Here is an 11,512-nt window from a genome sequence, read left to right as displayed (position 1 = left end):
ATTATTATCATTAATTGCAAATTATTTTATTTGATTCTTAATTGCATAGTATAAAGGTAATTTATTTGAGTTATTAATTGATTTCAATTAATTATTGTTATGTGCTCAAATTACAATTAATTCCTTATTATTATATGATGAATAATGTATTTGAATTTATGGGTGCTCTGTCCTAAAAGGATCATTATATTTTTATGGGTACTCTACCCAGGGTCATTTCCGAAAGGATCGGCACGGTACGGGTGCTCTACCCAGGGTCATTCCCGAAAGGATCGGCACGGGTGCTCTTCCCTGAGTGATTGCCTAAAAGGATCAACACACATGGGTGCTCTGCCCTAGGTATTTACCCTAAAAGTTTATTCACCAGGTGCTCTGCCGAGGGTCATTCCCTAAAAGGATCAACACTGGTGCTCTGCTGAAGGTCTTCCCTAAAAGGATCAACACACACAGATGCCCTGTCCTGTATTGAACCAGAAAGGATTTTAGATGACTGTATTATCTTATTTTGTTATTATGAAAAACAAATTGTTATTATTATCATGTAAAATGCTGATTCAATACTCGTAATAGATCTTATTTATTTTATTGAGGTGTATTTGTGTTAACGTAGAATTTTCAATTTTGAGAATGATGTGACCCTATGAGCAGTCATGCTCACACCCATATAGATTATTTTGCAGGATTTGTACATGAAGAATCAGTTGAGTAAGATTAAAGATTTTTTTTTCGTTCTTTATTTAGAAATTAATTAAACTTCAATGTATATTATTATTATTATTATTTATATTAATGTAATTAAATATTCAATGATTAATTTGTGAATGTTATTTATTGATAATTACTTTGACTCCTTTTAGTTACTCTGATTGCCGTAAAAATCATGAAAATAATGTGGGTTGTGATATATATTTTGTTTAAAGTCAACTCACAGTCCTGGAATTCGGATTCGGGCCCGACCAACTTGGGTACTGAATTTCGGGGTGTGACACAGATAGCGCTGAAGCATGTCCATTCCAAGTCCGTCCCATCCCATCCCATCCCATCCCATCCCATCCTATGAGCTATGGAATGGAATGGGACTCCTGCCGCCCTGACTGGGCCGGCTTATTTTATGGGCCTTTTGCCAGACGCAGGCCTGGTCTAAGTCTAATAAACAGGCCCAAAATAGGCCCGTACATAGCTAGCCTACATGTCTCACGTGGGTTGCACTGATGATGGGCCGGGCCAGCCCAGCCATTTTCCATTCTCATAGATCGTGAAGCAACTTGGATAGTTAGATGGTATGGTTTTTGAAGCTATCATGTCAATGTGGAACCCATGACTTGAACAGCGCTGATCAACGACATGCATGGAAAGAGATTCCAGGAGATACCACTTCAAGTGCAGTTTAGATATAGATCTGGACCGTTCAAGTTAGTTCCACATCGCTCGAACGGGCCATAATCCAACAGTATGACCAAAATCAAGCTCACAAACAATCCAATGGGATGTCAACACGGAAGGAAGTTTATATATTGTGGTAGAAATGAATCTATTGGTTTAGAAATCAATCCGGCCCATCCATGAAGTGGGCCATTAGTTGATAGGTTCCCATCCATTTGTAAGTGGTTTGTTGGAATGGAAAAATGGATTTGACAAACCAACAAGGTCTCTTTTCTTCAGGGGCTGTATCCTGAGGTAGGTGGGCGTCTTTTAGGTTTCATGTCAACATATCCAGAAGGGTGTTTTTGCCTAGGATTGGAATCGTCTACTACACTTTCGGTGGCCATCAAACACCCAAGCTCCATGGGTCCACCATGTTATATACAGAAAATCTACTCCATTCATCAGGTGTGAAATATTATTTGAACCGTACCTATAAAAGATAATGCCAATTAAAACCTTTTATGTGCCACACTAAATGAATCAATATAAAATTGATCCTAAAATTGCCAAAGTTCACAAGGTGTGGCCTGTGTGAGTTTTTATTATTATATTATATTGTTTTTTCTATGTTCTCTTTATCTCGGTGAGTTACATGGGATTAAAGAATTTGATGAAGATACAAACCATCATGGCCCCAAACAAAAACTAATGGTCAGAATACCATCCCTCTTGTTCCACGTGGTGTGGGCCATCTGAGTCATGATGGAGCTGATTTTTATCCTCGGGACCTAACAATGGGAAATAATCTGATGGATGGAGTGGACATTACATTTACATCATGGTGGGCCCACAGACTCTGGTGTTTTGGGCTATAGTTGGGAAACAGGTGATGCAGGCAATTCCGGTCCGCTGCCTTCCATCAATGGTGCCAGTCATGGGCGGTACTTTTGCCCCCAAAAACTTGGAGTGGGATGATCTCTTTGGGGCAAATAGAAATTTCCTACTTGCTTGGATTGTGTTTGGGTGGGCTTTGGGTGAGCCCACAGACTCCGGAATCCCATTGAAGCCCCATCCAATATATTCATAAGGTCACAAAGACCTGGATAAAGAGGAAAAACAAATATCATATTGATCCAAAACTTCTACCACCCAAAAGGTGGTTCAAAGGAAATCAAAGTTATACGGCTCTACAATGATGTATTTATAATATCAACATGGTTCATTCATTAGGTTTGATCATTTAATTTAGAGCATAAGCCCAAAAATTAATCATATCCAAAGTTTAACTGGACCACATGCACCACAAAATGAATCATATTATTTTCATATAATATGTTCGTAAGGTTACACAGACAAGAACAAAAATAAATGTTATATCAATTCAAAACTTCTGTAAGCTTGAAAGTGTTTCAATGGTAGACTCACAAAACCTTGGTAAGATACATGCAGTTTGGATATAACAAATAGCTCGTGGTAGGACTTACAAAACTCGATGATGTGTACGTAGGTGGTGTGATACACCAGCCAATCAGATTCCATCTAAAACTGTCCGAGTTGTCTGCTCCCTGACTGTAAGAGAGGTGGACACTTCTAACCATTCTATTGGTAGCCATCTAATGGATGGTGACGATGAAAAATAATAAAAGAGAAAATCTCCAGCAATTGGTTGCGTCTCATCCACGGCAGAGCTTGCACTTCATCCTTGTAGAATAAGTTTATACAACCATCAGGTGGGACCCCATATGATATTGAATGATTGTACGTTATTTTCTTGAGTAGGGACCAAAATGTTGTTTATATGCCATTCGATCAATGCATTACAATTTTTTTAAAACAAAATAAATAAATAAAATACTCAGGTGGTCGTCCACATGATTGGTGGATCGGCTTGATTTTTGGACTATCCATATGTCCTGTCCCGCGGAGACCTCGCTGGACAGGTTGGATGCATGAAAACACTTAAGTGGCCCACATACAGCACTTGTAAAGTAACGGTCACCGTGCCTTTGCCTCGTGGACTTACAATGTCAGTATGTTTCATTTAAAAATCTGATGACAAATCTTCAGACGTTGATGTGTCATAACAATCTAGGCCGTCCAAGTTGCTGACTCAATTGCGAATGGATGATAATCTAAAAATTGCGATGAGAAGATAGTGTTAACCATCTGAATTTTCCTTTTGGATTTGGAAGCTCACTGTTATGCTTTCTTCCATCCATCTGGAAGTGGTTACTTGGACGGTTAGGATTAGTCAATAATGTGATTTAAGACATTCTCCTTTTCAATGGGACCCACAATTTAAATGGTTTGGACAGCTGCAGAACAGTGAGTCACCAATTTTATTTTTTAAAAAAAAAATAGTTCAAAACTAAGATATGAATCTGGAAAGACCGTTAATAACGTTTTACGGAGCCACGTCCATTACGTACGGAAGGTTCGGAGCCTGCTTGTAGCTGGGCAGGGATCTACACGCCTGTGGTCTCAACAGATTTCCTTTATCATTGTCTGCCATGAGTCGGTTAAGTAGTCGACTGACAGGGTTAGCCCGTGACTCGGTGCAGATGCTGTGCCGCTGACTGGGAACCGAATGCAAAGGTTCAGATAATTTCTATACACATGCAGGCAATTTCTATACACATGGCGCATGTACATCAAAATAAACCGTTCAAACCATGTTTCATTTTTTAGATGGGGCATAGCTCAAAAAACAATCTCTTGCCTTTTACAGATAACAATTCCACAGATGCCATGATCCGCGGCGTATCGGGCGACAAAAGGAAAGGAGAAGTGTCACCAGTACAAATCCAATAAAAACAACTTGGAGGTCAGGATCATGGTTTTAAGACTGGGACAGGTTCCATGTCACTCCTCGGCGGACTGGGACTTGGTCAGATCTGATCCAGTTTGAGTCAGCTAGAATAGTCATTTAGTCACTCTTAACTCTCAACTCGGATGAGTCATGCAGCTCACCCTAAAAAGGTGAATCACAACTCAACTCAAGACTAGATGAGTCAATCCAACTTAAGCACGGTAGCTATAGTTAGGATTTGGGTTAAAATCTAATTTTTGGTGTTATGAATTTGATTTGGGCGTCATTATTTTCATCTCAACCTTTGATTTTCTAGGACACGTCAATGGTACAGGTTAGGATTGCCCATTGAGAGTGAGTTTTAGGTGGGCGCAGATTGTGTGGTGACCCTGCGACCACCCAGCTTCGTAGTGACATAGCCAGCTGTCCTACCTTGATGGGAAACGGATTGGCTACTCCCCTGACACCAGCCCCGGGGCTGGTGGTCGGTGCTCTGTGGGCCCCACCATGATGTATGTGTTTCATCCATTCTGTTCATCCATTTTTAAAGATCATTTTAGGGCTTGATCTCAAAATGAGAGATATATAAACCTCAGGTGGACCACACCACACTAAAACAATAGTGATTGGATATCCACCATTAATATCCTCCTAAGGCCCAATGTACTGTTTATTTGACATCCAATCTGTTGATTAGGTCATTCAGGCCCAGATGAAGGAAAAAAAACAAAAATCAGCTTGATCCAAAACTTTTATGGCCCCCAAAATGTTTTTAAATGGTCGACGCTCATTAAACATTGTTTCCTGTAATGTGGTCCAATTGAGATTGGAATATATCTCATTTTTGGTCTCATCCATTAAAATGATCTTTAAAAATAGATGGACGGCATGGATGAAACACATACATCATGGTGGGCCCCACAGAACACCGACCATCAGCCATTGGCTGGTGTCAGGGGGAGTAGCAAATCCGTTTCCACCTTGATGTAAGTGTTTTATCATGCTACAATGAAGGTCGGTGGTGGTAAGGTCACCATGCAATCTACGTCCAACCAAAATTCACACTCCGAATAGTCGATCCTAACCTGTCCGATTGTAGTGTCAAAGAGAATATACGGTTAAAATGAAAATAGCAACGATCAAATCATGCGCCGGACCAAAATTTAAGAGCTTCTGTTGAGTTGTTTGCCACTCCTGCGGTATAATACTCGGGTGTTTGTGAATAGCATACTCTTTCAGAGCATGAAATCATATTTCCACTCCAAGTCAAAAAAAGACCGTTTCAGCACGAATTTCGTTGTTGGCATTGGGCAGAGTAGAATGGTGTCCGTGACTTCACCGTTGAAACTCATGCGTCCCATCCCTCGGTTCAATGATGCTTGCGCATACCTATTTAGGCGGAGGTCTCCACTTCTGCGCGCTAGATCAGTACGGGCCATTTCCACTCGCATCTTGACACGTGGCATATGTGGCAGTGAATCAGACCGTTCATTCAATGGGCCCTACCTGTGGATGGTCCACTACTAACAATCACATGAGATAAACAATTTCAGCCGTAGAACAGTGGCCTTAATTTGGAAGGTGAAAAAAATGATGACGGTTAATCATCAACAACAGGGAGGACAAAAAATCAATGGATGGGATTGCTCATTTGGTGAAAGTTTAGCTGCGAGCCATCCACTGATTGGTGCCTACTAGATGAGCTGTCTGGATTCACCGCCTCGCCATCCATGTGTTAGGTACTGCGCGAAGTTCCGTAGATCAAAGCAAGGAGGAGATATGGTTTGACAGCAACGAGTTTCGGTGGGAGTGGACATCACCACATTACAACGTGGTGGGCCCCAGCTTATAACCTTTGGGTTACAGATCCCACGTCATTATTATGTCAACTACACCCAAAATGGGCGATGGATAATTACAAATATTAGGATCGGTCCGGCGAGTTCGAGGGCCCACGCTTGGACGGTCGTAATTGGTCTACAAATGTGCCACGCGTACTGCATGACTTGCTGCTCTTTCAAACATAGCACTCGATCCACTTGGGCTGGAAATGAAAAGAGTTAGTTTTCCGTAGGTCGCGACTCAGGATCCAGATATTCAGTGGGGCCACGTGGATGGAACGATGATCTGATCCGTCCATATTTTGACAACATTCTATTACAATATAATTAGTCTTCAGTGATAATCACTACCATTGATTTTTAGAGGAATAAGGGAGGTTGACAGTTTTCTTTTCATTGTTTAAATTCATCTAAAGATTATGGACGCCAAAAACGTCCGTTCTGAGAACGTTAGTTCCAGGGATCTGCATAGCATATATTCCACAATAAGGACGGTTCTGATTATCTGACCATTCCGCATATGGGCCACAGTCAATGGCGACACACGTTGGAAGCTCCGTCGCGACAGGGACAAAACGAACTCGAACATTAAATAATAAAGATCCGCATCCTCAGATGTGACGTGGACATCCATATCCCCACGCGCAAATCACGCGTGATGCGATCCTCCATCCGCACGAAAATACAGATGCGGCCGTTATATTTGAGTTCATCGCCCTATTGAAGACTACAGCATGGGCTTGCCTTTTTTACGTACTATGCAATAATCCGGACCGTTCATCTTGATTGTGCCATTATATGTAAGGCGAATGGAAAAAATTCGTTGCTTTCCACATATTATTAGTGTGCACACAAAGGTGATTTTAAATTCTTTAATGGACCGTTGTTTCTAACCCAAAAGTCGTATAATCCAGCCCATTATTCATAAGGGTTCACCGTGTATTGGTCACATGGAAAAGATGATCAGTGATCTTCGTCGGCCATACAACCGGGCTTGAAACTTTTTTCGTCTACCATTTTCCTGGCTCAAACTTGCATGTATCAAGGTCCTCTAATACTGTTCCCATCTAGCTCGTATGGTAGGACCTTATAAATGAACGGTATGGATCTCTTCATGTGGTGGGCCAGTGGAGTGATCAGCATGAGCCAGCCAATGAGAGCATGCTTCCTGGAATTTTACATTAGTTATTATTATTTTTGTTTTGGGTTTCGCATTTCTCACGAGTGTCGAGAAGAAAGCTTGCGTGACGCAACCCAACGATGGAATTTTACTCCACACGCACGCATTCTGTACTCTATCCATCTACACGCAAGAACAATTGCCAATGTGCAACACATATAAAGAGATCCGTTCCACCCGGTGGACAGAAACGGTTAGATCAATGAGTGTGAAAAATAAACGGACCAGGTCGTTTCATTCTTCAAATGGGCCAGTGTACTAAATAAACAGAAGGACATAATAAATCCATCGCAAATAGATGGATAAAAACAAATCCATTTTGTTTTGTACAGTGGGCCAGGTAAGGGCCTGACTTCCAGTGTAGAATATCTAATACAATGTAGGGCATCTGATGGAGTGTTCTCACACGTGTTCCATATTACCACTTGATGCTTACGTGTACATTGGAACGGTTTACACGCGTGTGGGCTTACCAAACCTCCGAGACGTCGTGCAGGGCACTGTCTCTCTTCTTTGTTTTTCGTATGCCGCGACTCAGAATCCAGCGTGTGTTGATACCTACTGGGCCCACCTGCTGAGATTTTCCAATAATATTAACCATTCATATTCTCTTTTCAACCATAAATAATCTATTATCCTGTAATCGACCTTCAGTAATGATCCTAACCTTCAAGTTTTGTAGTTGCATACAGTCCATTGAAAATTTTCTTTTCATTGTCCAAAATTAGTCTACAGAAGTTTTAACAGAGGATTTTATTTTATAGATTTCAACAGTTCTGATCATCGAACAACTCAGCAAGTGGCCACTTTGGGTGTGGCGATGCATGATGATATCGTGACAGAGTAACAACGAACTCGAAAATGGAATCCAGTGCCAGGAACAGAATCTCTGCTTTGCCTTTTTCGCTCCTCTTTTCTTCCCTCCTTTTGAAAACTTCAATGCAATTCCAGCTCGCTCCAATGCTTTCTCCTTTCTTCCCTTTCTTTTATAAGTTCATATCTTCTCTCTCTTTCTCTTAGCTATTTTCAAAATAAGAGAGAGATGGGGTTTCTCTCCTGCAATTCCAAATCCTCTGTTTCCACCTCCAATCCGAAGAAGAAGAAACCACGAACAAAAACGAATCCAATCCGTCAATTCCGCTATGAAGATTTAGAATCCGCAACCCGCGGATTCTCCTCCGATTATCTCCTCGGCCGAGGCAGCCATGGCACCGTCTACAAAGCTATCATGGACGGCGGAAAGCTCGTTGTAGCTGTCAAGAAGGCGATAACGACGAGAGCTGCAGTGGAAAACACCAACAGCAAAGATAACAACCAGCCAGCTGAGAATGAGATCGAAATCCTTTCAAGAATCCAGAACCCGGGTTTTGTAAACCTTCTCGGATATAGCCTCGACTCGAACGAAAGGAAGCTCATCGTCGTTGAATTCATGGCGAACGGCACTCTGTACGACTACCTTCATTCCAATTGGGAGCCACCCGATTGGGGCCGACGGATCCGATTTGCTCTGCAGATTGCTGAGGCTGTGTCTGCGTTGCATTCCTCGGACCCGCCTGTAATTCATCGAGATATAAAGTCGTCGAACATCCTAATCGACGAGAATTGGAATGCACGGTTGGGGGATTTCGGGCTGGCGCTGAGAGGGCACGTCGAGGACGTTCGGATACGGTCGACGCCTCCGGCGGGCACGTTGGGATACATCGATCCGGGCTACGTCGAGCCTGAGGATCTCAGTACCAAGAGCGATGTCTTCAGCTTTGGGATTCTCTTGTTGGAGATTCTGAGCGCTCGGAATGCCATTGACATGAATTACAGCCCTCCATCCATCGTTGATTGGGCGGCCCCACTTATCAAGAAGGGCGAATTCGATGTTATTTACGATCCACGGATTGGGCCGCCAAGTGATGCTTCCGTGGGGCGGCAGCTGGCAATCCTGGCGGACCGGTGTGTGGGGCCCATTGCGGGGAAGAGGCCGTCAATGGGAGATATGGTGAGTTGTCTCCGAAATGTAAGTAAGAAGTTTCGCTCACCAATCTGGAGTAATTTCAAGGATCGGATATGGAAAACCGGTTCGACTGTTGATGGGACGATTGAATCTGTTGAAGAGATGGGCAACACGGTGAAATACATGAGTAGGAATTCACTAAGGAATAGGAAAGTGTCGAATGTGCAGTCTGGAGTAGATTCAGCAGAACAATAGACAGAGGAACATTATGTTGCGTTTGGACGTTCAAGCAAAAAAACTCAACTTCATCAAGATGAAGTGACAAAATTTTATAAGTAGCACTCAAATTGCAGTTCAATTTCCAATTTAAGTAAGGAAACTACCATTTGGCTTTTTTTTTTTACCCTTCCTCTTTACTAGACTATAAACTGCAATTCAATTCAACAATGCATCCAAACGGTAAAAGCGGGCGTGCCAGTGCAGAAGATGGAAAATGGTGTGCTCATCAGATGGGGTTGAGTATGAAGCTGGAGAGGATGGAATCTATGGAGTCCTGCTATCAATACACTCATCTTGGATTTGTTTTCCGCAAATGAAGTGCTGGCATGGAGGTTTCCTCTTTCCTGTCCATAGAAGGGGAATTGCGACCGTTGCCATTGAACTCACGCCGTTGTCTCATGGGAAATTAGTACATTTCATCAAAATGGGGTTCGCCGAATTCTTGATATGGAATTGGAATTCCGACTCAGAATGGGTGACTGCATTTGTATTGCTTTATTTGGAAACAGAACAACGATTCGGTATTTCTGTTTCCACGAATTAACTACTGTAACGGTTTTTAGTACTCGTAGTTTTGTGAAAGAGAATTCATTCCTGTTCTCTGCTGTAAAATCAACAAATGGGATGTGTTTCTTTTTAAAATTGCTGGCATATCTCTTGCATAGTTTCTGTTTAGGATGTGTTTGGATAAACAACTGAATTGAATCGTGAACAATTGATTCAGTTCAATCAAGAGGATATGACATTTTCTACTTCTCAAATGGATAAGCTTGCTTGAAATTGCTATTAGTTGCATTTCATCAGTCATTTTGCACTAGGATCATGAAATGGAAGCATAGTTTAGAACCCAAAATCTCTTCTCAACTCTTGTCCAGCCAGGTTGGTTTTGACTAATAAAAGACTCAACCAAGTGTTTGAATTTTAACATTTAATAAATAAATTAAAAATTATTTAAGAGCAATAATAAATATTTAAGGTTGTTCCAAATTTCATGAAATAAAAAACATGAAATTTCGTGATATTTGTGCCCTTGAGCAAGTGCAGAACCCATGCTGCAGTGTCTTCAGACCTTTGTTTCCTAAGCTAATGTGGCCTTTTCATTGTCGTCATCCTATCATCATCTAAGCCTTATATATATTCTAATCAATTAGGCTCAGCTACATGAATTCCAATGGCCTTATTTATTTATTTATAAAACTTTTATTTAATAAATAATAAGAAAATTAATTGAGTAGGAGAGTGACTCAGGTCAAGTCACGATGAGTTGACTCAACGAATTTCCTAGTGAACTTGCTTGAGATCTCATTTAGTTCATCCATCAATGACCCATGCTTTGATTTTGGAGGGATGCATAGATTCATGGGCGTTGATTGCCGTCCATTATTTCAGCACCTGAGGGGCCAATCTGATGAGTGGTGGACAAGCCTGAGTTTTGGCAAAGGCAGACACTCAATGGGTGCGGGATCTCTTATTGCTCATCATACCCACCATGAGCGTTTGTCTCTGTTCCCGCACATAGTACTGGCCCCAACGGTTCCCATGATCGTGCCCCACTTATATTATGGACCGTTGATTAAAAGTTCCAAGCGCACATTTTGAATTGGGCCGGTTGATGAATACGAGTCCAATTTTCACGGGCAGTCGACTAATGCTCATGCAGCGAGGGGTGGATGATCAGAACCGTCTATCTACTGTGGGCCACCCTGGTATGCTCTATGAATCAGGTTTTGGTTTCCATTCATGTAAAAAAAAAAAGAAAAAAAAAAGGACTTACACCATACGAGCTTTGCTACCTTGTACCCTCTAACTCGCACTACTTAATCTGGCACGCGTGTGAAACATCCAAACGGCTCATCAGGAAAGGCGTGCAGCGTGTGCAATTCCCGGTCTGGATACTATGTGGAAGCATTCAATTCACGTTATGCGCTTCTTTGAGCCTTTCCAAGTGGAGATGTTCACTGATTATGTAAGCTTTGGCAACGTGGAATTATTACCATTCTCCACCCGATCACATATCCAAGGTACTCAGAACTGTAGTTTGTGCAAATGGGCCCATGGTTCAGTGATCCAGACCGTTGGTTTAACATTTCCCC

General features: G+C 41.9%; 1 protein-coding gene across 1 annotated transcript; it reads left to right on the top strand.

The window, feature by feature from the left end:
• Positions 1 to 7,836: 7,836 nt before the first annotated feature.
• LOC131234941 (serine/threonine-protein kinase-like protein At3g51990) lies at positions 7,837 to 10,018 on the top strand. Its single transcript, XM_058231953.1, has one exon. The coding sequence runs from the start codon at positions 8,238 to 8,240 to the stop codon at positions 9,393 to 9,395; it is 1,158 nt and encodes a 385-aa protein (XP_058087936.1). The 5' UTR covers positions 7,837 to 8,237; the 3' UTR covers positions 9,396 to 10,018.
• The last annotated feature ends 1,494 nt before the right edge of the window (positions 10,019 to 11,512 follow it).

This window comes from Magnolia sinica, chromosome 2 (assembly GCF_029962835.1).
Source record: "Magnolia sinica isolate HGM2019 chromosome 2, MsV1, whole genome shotgun sequence".
NCBI lineage: Eukaryota > Viridiplantae > Streptophyta > Magnoliopsida > Magnoliales > Magnoliaceae > Magnolia > Magnolia sinica.
Note: the sequence above shows the minus strand (reverse complement) of the source record. Positions and strands in the feature narration are given on the sequence as shown.

Excerpts from the sequence above, each read along its gene's own strand:
- LOC131234941 (XM_058231953.1), top strand. The coding sequence starts at position 8,238 with ATGGGGTTTCTCTCCTGCAATTCCAAATCCTCTGTTTCCACCTCCAAT.